Source organism: Tachypleus tridentatus, chromosome 10 (genome assembly GCF_004210375.1).
Source record: "Tachypleus tridentatus isolate NWPU-2018 chromosome 10, ASM421037v1, whole genome shotgun sequence".
Classification (NCBI taxonomy): Eukaryota; Metazoa; Arthropoda; class Merostomata; order Xiphosura; family Limulidae; genus Tachypleus; species Tachypleus tridentatus.
The window spans coordinates 22337783-22355429 of record NC_134834.1 but is presented as its reverse complement, the minus strand read 5'-3'; the positions used below and the strand labels follow the sequence as shown (position 1 = coordinate 22355429).

The 17647-nt window shown below is 35.2% G+C and overlaps 1 protein-coding gene across 5 annotated transcripts; it reads left to right on the top strand.

The window, feature by feature from the left end:
- LOC143228027 (uncharacterized) lies at positions 1-16148 on the top strand. 5 transcript variants are annotated; one of them, XR_013015151.1, is made up of 4 exons: positions 4-661; positions 1893-1925; positions 3833-3962; positions 14175-16148. XR_013015151.1 is itself a non-coding variant. In XM_076459371.1 (3 exons), exons 1-3 carry the CDS (start codon positions 369-371, stop codon positions 14408-14410), a joined length of 678 nt encoding a protein of 225 aa, XP_076315486.1. In that variant the 5' UTR covers positions 1-368; the 3' UTR covers positions 14411-15085. The 5 variants fall into 5 exon arrangements, 4 of the variants coding, with proteins under 4 accessions (XP_076315486.1, XP_076315487.1, XP_076315489.1 ...); XM_076459371.1 differs by lacking the exon at positions 1893-1925 and having other exon boundaries at positions 1-680; positions 14175-15085; XM_076459372.1 differs by lacking the exon at positions 14175-16148 and having other exon boundaries at positions 6-661; positions 3833-4164.
- The last annotated feature ends 1499 nt before the right edge of the window (positions 16149-17647 follow it).

The following is a 17647-nucleotide window of genomic DNA, read 5'->3' as shown; positions in this document are numbered from 1 at the left end:
CACAGCTTTTGTTAGTTGTACGATATCCACTCTTGATGTTGTAATTCAAAGCAAGTGTTTCCTCTTTTCAATGAGTCTGCAAAATTAGAAATTAATTAATAAAAACACTTGACAACAGATGGCTGCCCTGGATACAAATAACAGACACAGACGAGTTTTAGATAAACCAACCATTACTACCCTTGTGTTTCATACGAAGCACAGTCTCTGGACGTAATAAACAGAACATGCCAGAGAAATTGGATGTATAGTATTTCGATAACATGATACGTGGCTACTCTTAACGTTTATGGTAAGAGTTTGAGATAAAAAGTATTAACAATTATTAAAGAAATTTAAAGAAGCTTCGTTTCGTTATTCTACGGAATATGACGAAACACGTGGCCATCTCTTCGTGGAGTTCTTTTATTATAATATTAATTTATTCTGGCGTCACCGAGTCGTCTGTTCCTAACTTCGTCACTGGTTATTTCTACCGTTTTCATGCCTTCAACGAAACTTCTGAAACGTCTATACAGTCAATTTCAACCCCCGCGATGCGCTGTTTGCAACTGTGTCTCAATATGAAGGACGAGTGTTTGGGTTGGAAGTACATAGAACCTCAACACCGGTGTGAGTTTCTTACTGAAGCCTCAGATGTACTGAAATCAGAAAACCACAAGTACGTGTTCCTTAAGCCTGTAAGTTAAAACTGAGGGTAGATATATCTAAGTATTAGTACGATGTGTATGTACACGTTCACCGAACATTCTCGCCTTCGGAGTGTTATAAATGTGACGGTCATTGCCAATATTTCTTGGTAAAAGAGTAGTCCAAGAGCTGGTGATGGGTGATGTTGACTACCTGCTTATCTGGTCTAACAGTTAGGAACAATTAGCGCAGATAACTTTCGTGTAGCTTTGAGCGAACTCTGAGACAAAACAGTTGTTTTGAATTTCGCGCAAAGCTACACGAGGACTATCTGCGCTAGCTGTTCCTAATTTAGTAGTGTAAGACCAGAGGGAAAGCAGTTAGTCATCACCACCCACTACCAACTCTTGGGCTACTCTTTAACTAATGAATAGTGGGACTTACCGTCACATTATAACGCCCCCACGGCTGAAAGGGCGAGCATGTTTGGTGCGACGGGAATTCGAACCCGTAATCCTCAGATTACTAGTCGAACGCGTTAACCCACCTGGCCATGTGGGGCCAACCAAAACAAAACCACATAAGTACTTACATTTAGAAAACATTATGCTATAAAAACGTTGTTTCTAAAGAAGGCCTGCTTTATGTATATATATATTGCACCATATAAAATTGCACCATTAAAACAAAAGTATAAGTCGTGTCATTTTAAAGTGAAAGTACCTGTGCCCAAAAGAATTGAAGATACTTCACATATCAGAGAAAACCAGAACAGTAAACACAAAACCAGAAAGCAAACCGTAGGTTCAACAAGGGGTCAGGACCCTGGGTGCCACATATTTAACAATAACAATAAGATTTTCTTCATATATAATTATTTATTAAAAAATAAACTGTTATTTAATAGTCGTAGTAATTTTTTAAAGTTTCTGAAGTCTTTAATTTATTTCATGTTTCGAATATCAAGTTTTTTGGAAGACACTACTTCATAGAATGTTTTTAGAAAAATAATAACAAAACTCTCAGTGTGCCCTAGTTGGAAAGTGTAACTTCAAGAAATCGGGACAGACACAATTTGTCCAGATTTACTTGGAAAACGTGTAAGGGCGGATATGACTTTATAACGTCTTCTGTGTTGTTACAACATGTATTATTAGAATTATAACAAAAGAAAAAGGGTGGATGTTAAGTGATGTAACCATTCTTCTTGGAAACCAAAAGTGGTTGATGGTAACAAATTTCTATTTTTACGCATCCTTCAGGCATCGGTATCCTTCCGCAACCAGCTATAGAAGGTGAGTGATAGTGGAATTTTGGTCGTTATACGTTTTTTTTACCAAAATACTAACCCCTTACTGAATTTGTTGGTTGCTCTCTAGTCTTGGTAGGATGAGGGGGCATGTTCCTTCCAATTTCTGAATAACAAAGTATGTATTAATTTATATAACCAAGTTACTGTGTTAAGGGTGATAATTAATGGGTCCGGTGTGGCCAGGTGGTTAAGGCACTCGACTCTTAACCTACTCGAAGGTTATCTGCGCTATCCGTCTAATTTAGCAGTGTAAGACTAGAGGGAAGGCAGCTAGTCATCACCACCCACCGCCAACTCTTGGGCGGTTCTTTACCAAGGAATAGTGGGATTGACCATCACATTATAGCGTCCCCACAGCTGAAAGGGAGATCATATTTGGGGTGACGGCACATGACTCGTAATCTGAGGATTGCGGGTTCGAATCCCCGTCACATGAAACATGCTCGCCCTTTTAGTCGAGGGAGCATTATAACGTGACTGTCAATCCCACTATTCCTTGGTAAAAGAGTAGTTTTCTTATTTTCTGGTAACCAAACAGTTATTCGAGGATGTATTTGTCAACTTTTATTCAATGAAAATCAAACTCGAATTTTTAATTTTTCAATGAATGTTGGGGTCCTGCATGGCTAGGTGGAAGCCCAAGAATTGGTGGTGAGTGGTGATGACTACTAAATTAAGGAAGGCTAGGACAGATAGCTCTCGTGTAGCTTAGTGCGATATTCAAAACAAACGAAACCTTTTGATTTTGTTGCACTCAACTGTTCAGTATTTATATTATTTTTCTCTCGATCTGTCTATAGGTAGTTTCTTACTGCTAACTTACTGCATCTTCCTACTTCTAAACTGCATTAGACTCAACACTCGATTTTAACACAGCTTAAGGTGTGAAACCTGTTACCTGGAATGTCGAGCAGTCCCTGAGTTTAGCCATTTATTGAGCTAAAGGATTACCAACCATGGTTAACGAGTCTGACTATGGATTCAATGTTCGAACCCCGTTATCACAAAATAAATCACTCTTCGCACTTTACGGGTGTGAATGCGTCATAAAAACGAAAGCCAAAGTTCGCTATCCTGTCAGGGTAGACAGTGTGTTAGCGGTGCGTGGTGTTGACTGTCAAGTAAACCACTTTAAAATTAAGGACGAATACCACTAATTGCCCTCGAGAAACCTAAACAAACGAAACCAACAGATCCTGTGCCTTATGACTCCCCACAACAGCGTTATATCTGTCCAATTATGACTCCCCACAACAACGTTATATCTGTCCAATTATGACTCCCCACAACAGCGTTATATCTGTCCAATTAGCAAACGTCCAAACGAATCCTTAAGTAGTTGTTTGGCCGAAGAGCTGTGTATGATGCAACGTAAACACAACTAAAGGGATAATTTTTTCCAGCTAATGATTTTTATAATTTCTTAAAACCTTTTCTTCTAGTTTCTGTTACCCCATGTTTCTATCACACTGGCGGATCTCACAGTGTCCATATCTAAAGAAAATATCAAAATTACATAATGAGAAAATGTATTTTTAGCTCATGGGTTTGCTTTTGAAATTCCGCACAAAGCTGCACGAGGGTTATCTGCGCTAACCATCCTTAATTTAGTTGTGTAAAACTAGAGGGAAGATAACTAGTCATCACCGTCCATCGTCAAATCTTGGGCTACTTTTCCACCAACGGACAGTGGGATTGATTATCAGTTATAATGCTCCCACGGTTGAAAGGGCGACATGTTTGTTGTGACGGGGTTTCGAACCCGAGACTCTCTCAGATTATAACGAATCGAGCACTCAACCACCTGGCCATACAGAACCTAGTTCGTGAGAGAGTACACAATGCGCCTGGAAGCTAGAAAAAATATTATTGTTATTATTATTTTGTTAGATCACGTGCAGAAATGGGACATGTTTACATGGTGGTGAATGTCACAGCCTACCGGGTCCGAGAGTATCGTCTGCACTAGGTTATGTTTGTAGATGCCGCTGTGGATCGTGTGGCTTTCAGTGTGAAAAGTGTGAGTTATTACTTGAAAAGACAAGTCTCTATGAATTTTAGGTGCATTCCATGTATCTTTAATGTTATCATGAAAACATAACAAACAAAATTGTTTGTCTTAGATTTTTGTTGTCTGTGTTGTTAATGGTCAGAAATTTGAAGCGTTATATTTGAAATATTTATTTGTGCAATAAAACTGCCTTACATGGTGTTGCTGAGGAGATGGGTCGGTTATATTAGTTGTAGTTCGTTGTCACACAACAACACCCTGTTAAACAAGTTTCCTCAAAATTCTGTAACGTTATTCTTTCATTAGGAGATTATTTTATTCATCTGGGGAAAATAAATTAATGATCAATTCGTTAACGTCTCTGCAAACGTGAACACTATTATAACTTGTACGTCGAAAAGTAACGCTAACTGTACCTCACTGATACGAAAAATAAACTTACTTGTACTTCATGACTGACATATCAAGCAACTCAATGTGTGGGATATCTAACACAGATCCAAATACTTCATTGATAAAAAAAAAAAAAAACTCTGGATGAAACGAAAATAAACTCTCCTCGAACTTACTTGAAAAGTTGACGTCAAATTTTAAAACTCTGTAGGTGTTTTAGGCCTATCTTATTAAACAGTTTTATCTTAGAGTCACCATTACGACCCACAGATTTTTCTAACAAACAAACAAGTTGCAACGTTATAAGTATAGATAAAAACAATGTTATGCGAGGGTTTTCAAAATCATCTTACTGTTACTAAGGAAAAAACTTGGTGAAAGAGTGTTCTAGACATATTTTAAAAATGATTTCACGAGTATTGTAAAGTATATTTACAGTTTGTCTAAACTGTAGCATTGGGAACGCGTGGTTATACAGTTTCGTGTTGTTAAAATATGTTCAACACAATCAGGTATGCCGTTTCAAACCCATTACTAGGATAACCACTAGGGTTTTATATAAAACAAACAACACTATTTTTAGTCTCGTGGATAACGAACTTTGGTTATATACAATCAATTACTGTCTTAACGTAATTTCTTACATGTTACAAGTACAAATTTACACTACTCATGAAATCAGTGTTTTTATGTTCATGTTATTACTACATCGATAGTTTATCATATGATCACACTTGTTTGTTTTTAGATATAACCCTTTACTAATAAGTAAAACTCCAGATCTGTGATGAGTAAAATACAATATATTACAACTAAACACACTGATTTTCCATTGGTCTGTTGTAGTGAAGTAGCGAATCAAAGGATAGAATACGCCTCAGCGCCATTTTTTTTTAAAGTGAAATTCACAAATTTAATTGTACGTTATTCGCACCTGTTTTAAGTAGTTAATATTTCAGTCATCTAGGGTTTTCAGCTGGAGCAGTCTGAAAATTATTAGTTATTCACCAAATGAAAAGGCAGGATTCGACGGTTTTAAAAGTTTCATTTGACGTCCAACTACACAATAGTGATAAGTTAAAGAGGTGGGCACAAGTTTAAGTAAAACATTCTTCATTTGAGGCATTATGGGAAATGGCTTTCGATGATCTCTTATAATTCGTGCATCCTTTTGGAGTCTGTAATCATTACATTAGTAAGCCTAAGATGTTGAAGAATAAGGGGTGACGCGACGCATCTTAATTGTTCCACCATTCACCGATAGATGGCGCTCGCTACTTTACATTTTTTGAAGAAAAAAAGACTGGTGGAAATGCTTTATATTCCTCAAAAAAACATCGCAAATACAAAGAGTTAAATAGTAACTGTATCATTCCTATGAATTATTATAATCATACAATAAATAAGACGTTTGTTAGAATCTGAAATAATAACAACTGAAAATTAATATGAATTAGTAATATCCAAGCACAGTGAGAAAGAGAGAAAATAATGTTGAGGCTCTGTTTTAAATTAAGACGACTATATTGTTATTTGGCCAGATGGCGTTTAGTCGTTATGTGATGAATGCGTGTCTCAACGCATAGTATTTTTTCCGAAAGTTCTAAAACATTTTGAGCGATATGAAAAGCAAGGTAAGTCGGCCCGGCATGGCCAAGTGTGTTAAGGCGTTCGCAATCAGAGAGTCGTGGATTCGAATCCCGGTCGCACCAAACTTGCTCTCCCTTTCAGCCGTGTGGGCGTTATAATGTGACGGTCAATCCCACTATTCATTAGTAAAAGAGTAGCCCAATGGGTAGTGATGACTAGCTGCCTTGTCCCTAGTATATCGCTAACAAGTTAGGGACGGCTAGGACAGAAAGCCCTCGTGCAGCTTTGCGCGAAATTGGAAACAAACCATGGGCGTTCTAATGTGACACACAATCCCACTATTCGTTGGTAAAAGAGTTGGCGGTGAATGGTGATGACTAGCTGCCTTCCCTCTAGTCTTACACTGCTAAATGAGGAACGGCTAGCGCAGATAGCCCTCGAGTAGCTTTGCGCGAAATTCCAAAAACGAAAAAAAACAAAACGAGGTAAGTCAGCATAAACGGATTGCAAAGTTATACATCCTGTCAGCGAACTTAGTGAAATCAAATTATTATTGGTAGAGTGTACGTCATACGGTGAATGAACCTGTAACTTATATAAAATTTCTTTTTATTTACTGAACACATAAAAATTCTTGAAAAAAATTTTAATATGAACATTACATTTATCATTTTAACACGAAGTTTCGTCTTTGAAAGTCAGACTCAATTACGTACGATATATTTTAATTTTTAAAGCTTCCTAAATTTTTTTTTATTTTTTTGTAAGACAGTTATATATTTCAGCTTTATAAATTTGTGTTGTGTTTGTAACCGATGATGTGGTAGTTACAATCCAAACATTATCCTCACTCCCAACGACACTGCAAAATCAATAAAAACGCATATTTTCATGGTAAAATTGGTCTAATTTATACAATGCACATACACCTGTTTACAAAACTGAGCTGATTTAGACTGTGCACATACATCTGTTTACAAAACTGAGCTGATTTAGTCAGTGTACATGCATCTGTTAATAGAACTGATCTAATTTAGACAATGCACATACATCTGTTAACAAAATTGATCTAATTTAGACTGTGCACATACATCTGTTTACAAAACTGAGCTGATTTAGACTGTGCACATACATCTGTTTACAAAACTGAGCTGATTTAGACTGTGCACATACATCTGTTTACAAAACTGAGCTGATTTAGTCAGTGTACATGCATCTGTTAATAGAACTGATCTAATTTAGACAATGCACATACATCTGTTAACAAAATTGATCTAATTTAGACAGTGCACATACACCTGTTAATAGAAGTGATCTAACGTAGACAGTGCACATACATCTATTAACAAGTTCCCTTCCTAGTTAATCTAATTTTCCATTTTCTAGTCCATTATAGTTTGGTTGAAAAACTTCATCTGGGCACGTTATTTGCAATGTTCAAAAGTCAATATTTAACCTCCGAATCCGTTCAGACTTTCAGAGCATACACTATAACCATGGCGGTTACAGTCTTTCTCTTATCATGCTTTGTGTAGGTAACAGCATCACGAATTACGTTTTCCAAAAAAACTATCAAAACACCTCTGGTTTCTCCGTAGATGAGACCAGAGATGCGCTTCACACCGTCTCTGCGAGCTAGACATCTGATACCATGGATACTGTCTCTCAGAACCTTGCGATGACGCTTTGTTCCACAGACACAGACACCCTTGCGTGGCGAAAATATAAGAACAAGTCCCACAAAAACTCTGCTCAAACAGTCATAAAATCTAGATAATAAATATATAGACATCATTGAAGTAGAATGAAAGTATTGTTTTTTATTGTGGGTTTTGTTTATTGTACTTGGATTTGGAGCTGTTTTCTTTGTGTGTTCTATCTTTTATTTCATGTACAAAAACTTTAGAAAAACAAGCAGAAGACCAGGTGAGCTTAGTATCCATTCAGTTTTTAATCCAAACTGTGAAACAATTCAAGGAACTTTGGAAGCAGAACAGTTTGAAAGAGAACTGAAATTTGGTGCTGGAAGTAATTACTAATGTAATTATTTTTGTATGAACATTTATTTCAAAAGTAATTTATAAATTAGCCACACGTATGATATGACCTAGGTATGGGCTACCCAGGATGGTCAAAACGTTGTTCTCTCCTTATCAGTAAAAGTGTTAATACCAGCCGTTCTGAGATACATTTTTATTTCAAGTGGGTTTCTCTTCACGAAGAATATCTTCTTTTTTACTTATCCTATTTTTGTTTTGTTTTTCAACAGTAAGTGGTCCATACACCTATTTAATTTAAAACCTTTGAATCAAGCACTGGTGAGCTTAAAGCTACTGGTCATTGGCAGAGAGACGTCTATCATCTTCACTGGTGCATTATTATCTTTGTTTTGAGTAAGGGCTATTATATAGTTACTTATAATAACCTGCTGTTACACTGACTGAATAGCTTTTTAAAATCGTTTTTTTTTTTCTGTTTTTCTTTTGCTTTAGAAAGTTGAACAGTTTCCTTCTTCTCCGTTTCTTTGTAACCATTTCCATTAGGTGTTGATTTCACTTTCCAATACATCTCTTTTAATGTTGCTGGATCTCTGCCTAAGCTTCAGATATTTAATGAATAAACTATTCACTAGGTGGCACTTCAATAAGTTTTTATATATCAGCTCTTCCTTTAGTTAAGGGCAAGGATTTGTGGAACATTTGTCATAGTTATCATTTTCCAATCAGCTGTCTAGGAGCAACAACAAAGGTTCTCTAACATTGCGAGAAAAGATGATGTCAAACTAGGTATTCCAACCGACTCAGTAGGAACGTCTCTTGTTTCAAACAAAGCTAAAGGTCTCCCAAACTCCAAAGGGTCTTTGTGATCCAAACAAAAGGTCTTGAGCATGCTTTTTAAGAGTTCCCTGACTCTGAGGATGTTAACTCGTAGACCTAAGTGTATTGATGCTTAATATTTCATGATTTCCCAGAAAATTTGTGACATAAAATTATTACCTTCCATGATCGCTTCAAACTTCCCTATGTAAACAAAAGTGGGAGAAAAAATAGCTTCGGAGTTGCCTGATACAAGACGGCTAAGAAAAACCTGTTTTTTTTTTGTGCCCTAACAAGGAGGCCTACAACTTCCACAATAACTCTTTGACAAAGGGTAAAAGCTTCAGAGGTGATTTGCAAAGTTAACTATTAGGTTTTCCAACTATATGAAAAATTGTACACGTTTTACAAAATTCAACTATATATTTTCATAGTCCAAGCCAATAAAAATCCTGAATTAGTCCTAAATTAGTATTTATAACTCCAAAATGTCTATCTCGGAGTACGTCATGTGCTAAAAACATAATTTCCTCTCTATAAATTTTAGTTACAACAATTTGGTTTCCAGCTTGCCAAATTTCATTGGCAGGAATCTTAACATCCTTATCAAGACACCATCCTGAAAGTAGTATGAAACTGGGATTTTTTTTTCTTCGTGTTCTGTTACGGCTTGATCCTGAAAAGGAATAAAACTTAGATCATTTTCCTGTCTTTCAATCAAAGTTTATTTATTATTTATTAGGCCTAAACTTTACTGAAGGAACTCATTTGTCTCCAGAATCTAAATCTACAAAAAAAATACAGTGCTCAAATCGTAATTGTTACTAGGGTCTGAATTTTTATTCAACTTAGCCTGACATTCACGATCAGACTCCTGACTACTCATAGTCGATGGCACAGTAACAGCCCAAGATGGAAATATTTCTGGAAAAGCTTTGTTCATGTAGTCTTCCACCCTCTCATCTTCCACAGGAACATACTGCACAATCGAAATCACATGCACCTTGTCGTCTGCAACATCGTTTACTAAAAATAATGAAACTCCTTCTCTGGGCAGTTCAGCAACAAGTCCTGTAACAGCTGGACGTAATCATTTCAACCAGTTCAACGTAATCATTTCAAAGATAATATGTTGAAATTCAGCTTCAGATTGTAAATTTAAAGTTCCAATTCACGCTAAGTTGAACGGTTGTAAAAAGTTTACTGTTCCAATGTCTACTGTTGTAAATTTAAAATTCCAATTCACGATAGACTGGACGGTTACAAAATTTTCACTGTTCCAATGTCCACTGCACCAAAACTTGTAGATATTTTTAAAAACGGTTTTCAACAGTTCTTAATAGCACAGTGTTTAAAGAAGTCACAAAAGTTAAGATTAAATATTAAACTTAATAAATCTTTATAACGGTAAACAAAAAGCTAATAATAGGTAACGGCAAAAACGTACGATGGACATCTAGATTAAAAACTCTTTTGAGTTCGATACAGAAAATTTCTGCCTAAAACGGTTCCTCAAACTAAACTATACCATACTTCTTTGCTCCCCAGTGGCTCAGCGGTATGTCTGTGGACTTACAACGCTAAAAACCGGGTTTCGATACCCGGGGTGAGCAGAACACAGATCGCTCACTGTGTAGCTTTGTGCTTAATTCAAAACAACAACAATCATACGTCTTCAAAAACTTCTCTCTCTCTTAACGGAAAACCCCTGGAGGGCCAAGTGGTTATGGCGTTCAACTCGTAATCTGAAGGTCGCGGGTTCAAATCCCCGACACAAAACATGTTCGTCCTTTTAGCCGTGGGGAGTTATAATGTGACAGTCAATCCAACTATTCGTTGGTAAAAGAGTAGCCCAAGAGTTGGCGGTGGGTGGTGATTACTAGCTACCTTCTTTCTGGTCTTACACTGCTAAATTAGGGAAGGCTAGCGGAGATAGCCCTCATGTAGCTTTGCGCGAAATTCAATGCTCTTAATAAAAACCTGAAACATTTTACATACAATTCCAAACAAAAACCGATACAGAGGGAGAGCGCACTGAAAAACCTTTAATTTTGTGTCAGTGATCAGGTAACACATCTGAAGTGCTTCTTGAAAACTTGTTTTATAAAATATTACAAAAATGTGTTAATAAAAATACATCATAGCATTATTATTTTAATCATTCATAATGTATAAAGTATCTATATACAAAGAAAAGTAAAAACAAAACTTTTTGTGACCAAATGAAGATATAGCCTAAGGACGCTTTGCGGCACAACCAGGTTTTAGTTGCCTGGGATTTCTGAGCAGTTTCCCCCTTGACGACTGGTCTGCAAAACTGCACGAGAGACATCTGCACTAGCCGTTTCTAATTTAGCAGTGTAAGATAGAGGGAAAGCAGCTAGTCATCACCACCCACCAACAACTCTTGAGTTACTCTTTTACCAACGAATAGTGGGATTGACTGTTACATTATAACGCCCCAACGACTGAAAAAGCGAGCATATGTAGTGTAACGGGTATTCGAACCTGCAACACTCAGATTAGGAGTCGAGTGCCCTAAATATTCATTCCTTAATGATGTTGTTTTTTTGTCTTACAACACTAATTTATGCTACCTTAAAAGTGATACTTTTGTCAGATGATTCTAATTCTAAAAACAAATTATTGGTGTCTTATTCAGTTGTTAAAAAAGGGTAAAAACTTACTGTTCTTGTCCTTTTAAACATTGCAAAATTGGTCATCAGGTAAAAATGAAAAATATCTTGTTTTTGTTTGTTAACCCAGTAAACTTTGTTCATCAGTGTTAGGGCTTTAAATATATGCGCTTGGTGTTTTTCATGTTAGGTGTCTGTGACTTGTTGACGATAAATTCGAGCAATAAATAAACAGCATATAATCCACCGATTTTAAAATAATGCATTCAAAACACGTCAAACGTGTGTACACAAATTATTTACACTATAGGGTGACACAGTCGTATTTAAAACTCTTAATAATTCCTTTTTCCTGTCAAAATTCCACACAGGGTGGTTCAATTGCATTAGAATCAATTGACAAGATGAATTATTCTCTCTATGTCTATTAAACCTGTGAAGCACAATTTAAAATATTGCCCATTATGGCTAATCACTCGCACGCGTTTTTCCAACTTTTTCTGACTGAACTTCACTTGCCTTTTCTCTATTTTTCTGCCTCTCAACCTGTGCTTGCGAGCCACCTGTATATTTATTCACTAAGACCTCGCATTTTTGACAAACTACGCGAACGGTACCATGACGAAACAATACTAAGTTAAGATAACAATAATAATACGGAAGATTCGAGTAACTTGCGTTGACAATACTACGACAACTGAACCACATGCACTAAGAATTTTTTTGTTTCTTTTGGAATTTCGCACAAAGCTACTCGAGGGCTATCTGTGCTAGCCGTCCCTAATTTAGCAGCGTAAGACTAGAGGGAAGGCAGCTAGTCCTCACCACCCACCGCCAACTCTTGGGCTACTCTTTACCAACGAATAGTGGGATTGACCGTCACATTATACACCCCCACGGCTGGGAGGGCGAGCATGTTTAGCGCGACGCGGGCGCGAACCCGCGACCCTCGGATTACGAGTCGCACGCCTAACGCGCTAGGCCATGCCGGGCCAGTTTTTAACCTAGTAAAATTGGTCATAAAAAACGTAGAAATTAATTATTGTTGTTGTTTTTAACCTAGAAAAATTGTTCATAAAAAAACGTAGAAATTAATTATTGTTGTTGTTTTTAACCTAGTACAATTGGTCATAAAAAACGTAGAAATTAATTATTGTTGTTGTTTTTAACCTAGTACAATTGGTCATAAAAAACGTAGAAATTAATTATTGTTGTTGTTTTTAACCTAGTAAATTTGGTCATAAAAACGTAGAAATTAATTATTGTTTTTTAACCTAGTAAAATTGGTCATAAAAAACGTAGAAATTAATTATTGTTGTTGTTTTTAACCTAGTAAAATTGGTCATACAAACGTAGAAATTAATTATTGTTTTTTAACCTAGTAAAATTGGTCATAAAAAACGCAGAAATTAATTATTGTTGTTGTTTTTAACCTAGTAAATTTGGTCATAAAAAACGTAGAAATTAATTATTGTTTTTTTAACCTAGTAAAATTGGTCATAAAAAATGTAGAAATTAATTATTGTTGTTGTTTTTAACCTAGTAAAATTGATCATACAAAACGTAGAAATTAATTATTGTTGTTTTTTTTAACCTAGTAAAATTTGTCATAAAAAAGTAGAAATTAATTATTGTTGTTGTTTTTAACCTAGTAAAATTGGTCATAAAAAACGTAGAAATTAATTATTGTTGTTGTTTTTAACTTAATACAATTGGTCATAAAAAACGTAGAAATTAATTATTGTTGTTGTTTTTAACCTAGTAAAATTGGTCATAAAAAACGTAGAAATTAATTATTGTTGTTTTTTTAACCTAGTAAAATTTGTCATAAAAAAGTAGAAATTAATTATTCTTGTTGTTTTAACTAGTAAAATTTGTCATAAAAAGTAGAAATTAATTATTCTTGTTGTTTTTAACTAGTAAAATTGGTCATAAAAACACAGAAATTAATTATTGTTGCTGTTTTTAACCTAGTAAAATTGGTCATAAAAAACGTAGAAATTAATTATTGTTGTTGTTTTTAACTTAATACAATTGGTCATAAAAAACGTAGAAATTAATTATTGTTGTTGTTTTTAACCTAGTAAAATTGGTCATAAAAAACGTAGAAATTAATTATTGTTGTTTTTTTAACCTAGTAAAATTTGTCATAAAAAAGTAGAAATTAATTATTCTTGTTGTTTTTAACTAGTAAAATTTGTCATAAAAAAGTAGAAATTAATTATTCTTGTTGTTTTTAACTAGTAAAATTGGTCATAAAAACACAGAAATTAATTATTGTTGCTGTTTTTAACCTAGTAAAATTGGTCATAAAAAACGTAGAAATTAATTATTGTTGTTGTTTTTAACCTAGTAAAATTGGTCATAAAAAACGTAGAAATTAATTATTGTTGTTGTTTTTAACCTAGTAAAATTGGTCATAAAAAAGTAGAAATTAATTATTATTTTTTTAACCTAGTAAAATTGCTCATAAAAAAGTAGAAATTAATTATTGTTGCTGTTTTTAACCTAGTAAAATTGGTCATTAAAGACGTAGAAATTAATTATTGTTGTTGTTTTTAACCTAGTAAAATTGGTCATAAAAAACGTAGAAATTAATTATTGTTGTTGTTTTTAACCTAGTAAAATTGGTCATAAAAAACGTAGAAATTAATTATTGTTGTTGTTTTTAACCTAGTAAAATTGGTCATAAAAAACGTAGAAATTAATTATTGTTGTTGTTTTTAACCTAGTAAAATTGGTCATAAAAACACAGAAATTAATTATTGTTGTTGTTTTTAACCTAGTAAACTTTGGTCGTCAAGAAGGATGGGGAATCGTCAAGAACAACATACGAGTAATAACTGCTGAGACAGCAGAAGCGTGTCAAACGGCTTGTCTGAAAACTCCGTTGTGTCGATCTGTGGACTATGACACCAAAATAAAACGGTGTTACTTGAACAGAGTTTTTCATAGTGGTCCTGGGGCTAAAATGGAAGCTTTTGAAAACGTTAATTATTACTATCCAATCTGTAAGTGTTAGGAAGTTGCCGACATCCCAAATGATCAGAGTGAACAGGATTCCATATAGGAATCCAACCCCGACACACACACAAAATAGTTTGCAGTTTAAGCACAAACCTACACAATGGACTATCTCTCCACAACGGGTATCTAAACCTGGTTTCTAGCGTTTTATTTCTACAAATATGCCGCTGTTCTACTGGGGGCACGAAAAGAAACATATGTATTCTATATATTTTACGTTTTAAATCAGAAGCATATAATTAATTAAGTAAAGTTTCCATTCACGAGTTTTTAACACTAATTAAACTAACTTATAAAACAATACTGCCATTTTTGTTATCTACGTATAACAAAATTATTTTTTTTCTAATTTATTACAATAAATGTGTTACTTAGCAATTTAAATTATGAATAAAACTATAATATTAATACATGTTTAATTTCACTAACACTAAATCACAGTTGTCAATAGCTTTCTTACGGGCTTACAAAGTTAGAATTTATCATTTTTTACAATGGCTTGTTCTGAATTTCGCGCAAAGCTACACGAGGGCTATCTGCGCTAGCTGTCCCTAATTTAGCAGTATAAGACTAGAGGAAAGGCTATTAGTCATCACCACCCACCGCCAACTCTTGGGCTACTCTTTTACAAACGAATAGTGGGATTGACCGTCACATTGAAAGGGCGAGCATGTTTGGCGCGACTCTGCGACCCTCAGATTACGAAGCGCACGCCATGCCAGACCTAAATTAGTTTATTGAAGAGAACATCTTAAAAGTAAGTTTTCAAACTACAGTTTACACAACTCGTGTCTCAACTAGACAGAGAGGAGATACCGTAAATGCTAGCAAACATTAAACTGAAACATAACTTGACCACGAAAATAACAGCCAATAAAAATGTTTCTTATTAGCTTTTAAAAATACGACACTAAAAATCGGATTTCGATACCCGGGGTAAGCACAGCATAGATAGCCCATTGTGTAGCTTTCCAGTTTGCACCAGCTGTTATATTCTATTAGGTCTCTTCACGAGGCAGTGGGGGACATGTTTGTTGGATTAAAAAAATACCTAGCCAGTTTTTTTATTTGAACTAAAATTTTGAACGTGATTTTTGGTTTTAAAAATTTTCGCGATCTTTTAGTGTTGGGGCTGCTAAAAGTAATTTGATGTGTGTGTGTGTTCTTTTAGCAAAGACACATCGGGTTATCCACTGAGTCCACCGACGGAAATCAAAACCCTGATTTTAGCGTTGTAACTTCGTAGACTTACTGTTGGACCAGCGAGGTACAAAAGTGATTTGAAGTGGTACGATCACTGAAAATCGTCAGCAAAATAACCATGTGAATCTCTAAATAACACACAAAGGTATTGAGGAATAGTTTAGAACCACCTTGGTAGATACTGCGCAGAAACTCTAGTACAATATTATGTCTGTAGTTCATGTCTGTTCATCCTACTCCTGACTATCGTGATACTTCGACCTTCCATACAGAATCGCAGGTGAAACCATTTGTGTCTCAGTGGAAAGCTAAACATAAAAAAGTGATAGCGAAATACAAGAACCTAAAACTCACAAACTAGACTCCAGTGAGAACTCTGATTCCAAAAAAATGAGAAGTGAGCCGGAAGTCGAGAAGAGAAAGATCTGAGCTAGTAAAAACTTAGCATCAATGATGAAATAACAAAAGGAAGAACAAACAATACATAAAAAAAAACGATTACAATATATTACAGTAGACTGCATGTAGTGGATACGGATGAAGGCCGTTCCTTTGTGTATCATTGTTTGGCGTGATTAAAGTACTTGTATGTTGTAATATATATTTAAACTGTAGTTATGTTATTTTATAGCACTGACTTGCATGTTTCAGTGACGTGTTTGAAAATAATAAAATATTTATGTGAATGATAAAATTAGAAATATGTACAAGTAATACATCTTTTATGACGTGAAGATGTTATGCCAACTGCAGATAAATTATCAATTATATCTTCATGATGGGGATATACCAGTGAGTTATATAAACTTGTGGCCCGATATGGCCAGGTGCTCAGGGCGTTCGACTCGCAAACTGAGCATTGCGGGTTCGAGTCCCCGTTATACCAAACATTCTCGCCATTTCAGCCGTGGGGGCGTTATAATGTTACGATCAATCCCCTTATTCGTTGGTAAAAGAGTAGTCCAAGAATTGGCGGTGGATGGTGATGACTGCCTTCCCTCTAGTCTTACACTGCGAAATTAGGAACGGCTAGCACAGATAGCTCTGGTGTAGCTTTGCGCGAAATTTAAAACAAACAACATAAACTTGCCCACCAGTAGCACAGCAGTGTGTTTGCAGACTTACATCGCCATAAACTTCAAACAAATAAACAAATTGTGTAAACGTAATTGATAAGTACGGTAATTATAAACAAATTAAATACCTCAAATGTAAGCTATATATGTACGTATATAATATAAGAGCCGGAAAATAATAACGACTTAGTTGGCCCTCTGGCACGAACAGATTTAGGATTACATCACTAAGTATGAAATGTTAAATCAAACGATAAAAATATTAAAATGTTCTAGCACAAAGTATTTGTCCACAATGTGGACTAACTACGGCAGACGGTTTTTTTGTCTTAGTATTATGCACAAAGTTCTGTTCGCCACGGGCATCGGAACCCGGTTTCTAGGAGTACAAGTCCGTAGACATGCCGCTGTGCCACTGGGGATCTACCACAGACAGACAAGCACCTGCTTCTGTTTTAGAAAAATATTCCCAGCCTCGTAAAAAAAAAAAAAAAAAAAATTGTTATAATGTGTACTATATTTGGATGGGTTATTTTTGATTATTCGTTGAAGAAATTGTCAATTCCAGTATAGGTAACGAAAACAAGTTAACTTATTTCTTCAGTAATGTTCACTACAGTTTGGTTTGCTTTGAATATCGTACAAACCTACATGAGGGCTATCTGCAATAACTGTCAAACTACTTCAAGTTGTTACAGTGTTCCTGTATGTGAAAGGAAAAATATGTCGTCACTTTTCTCTGGGCATCTGGTAACCTTTAAAAGGAATTGCACTTACAATGTTTGGGTTACTTTTTTAGGCCTAACTTCATAAACATCATTTGAATAGATATTCGTAGTATGTAAGCCTAACTTATTTACAAACAAAACAGCAGAATTCTGCATTAATTTATAACAAACACTCTGAGTGAGTAAATGGACACGATAGCTCTTACTCATTACTGTACTGAATCA

What these genes read in the sequence shown, in the direction of transcription:
- LOC143228027 (XM_076459371.1), top strand. Translation starts at nt 369, where the DNA reads ATGACGAAACACGTGGCCATCTCTTCGTGGAGTTCTTTTATTATAATA. An exon ending in AGTACGTGTTCCTTAAGCCT is followed by an intron (nt 681 to 3,832) that starts GTAAGTTAAAAC and finishes TTATTTTGTTAG; the next exon opens with ATCACGTGCAGAAATGGGAC. An exon ending in TGGCTTTCAGTGTGAAAAGT is followed by an intron (nt 3,963 to 14,174) that starts GTGAGTTATTAC and finishes TTTTTAACCTAG; the next exon opens with TAAACTTTGGTCGTCAAGAA.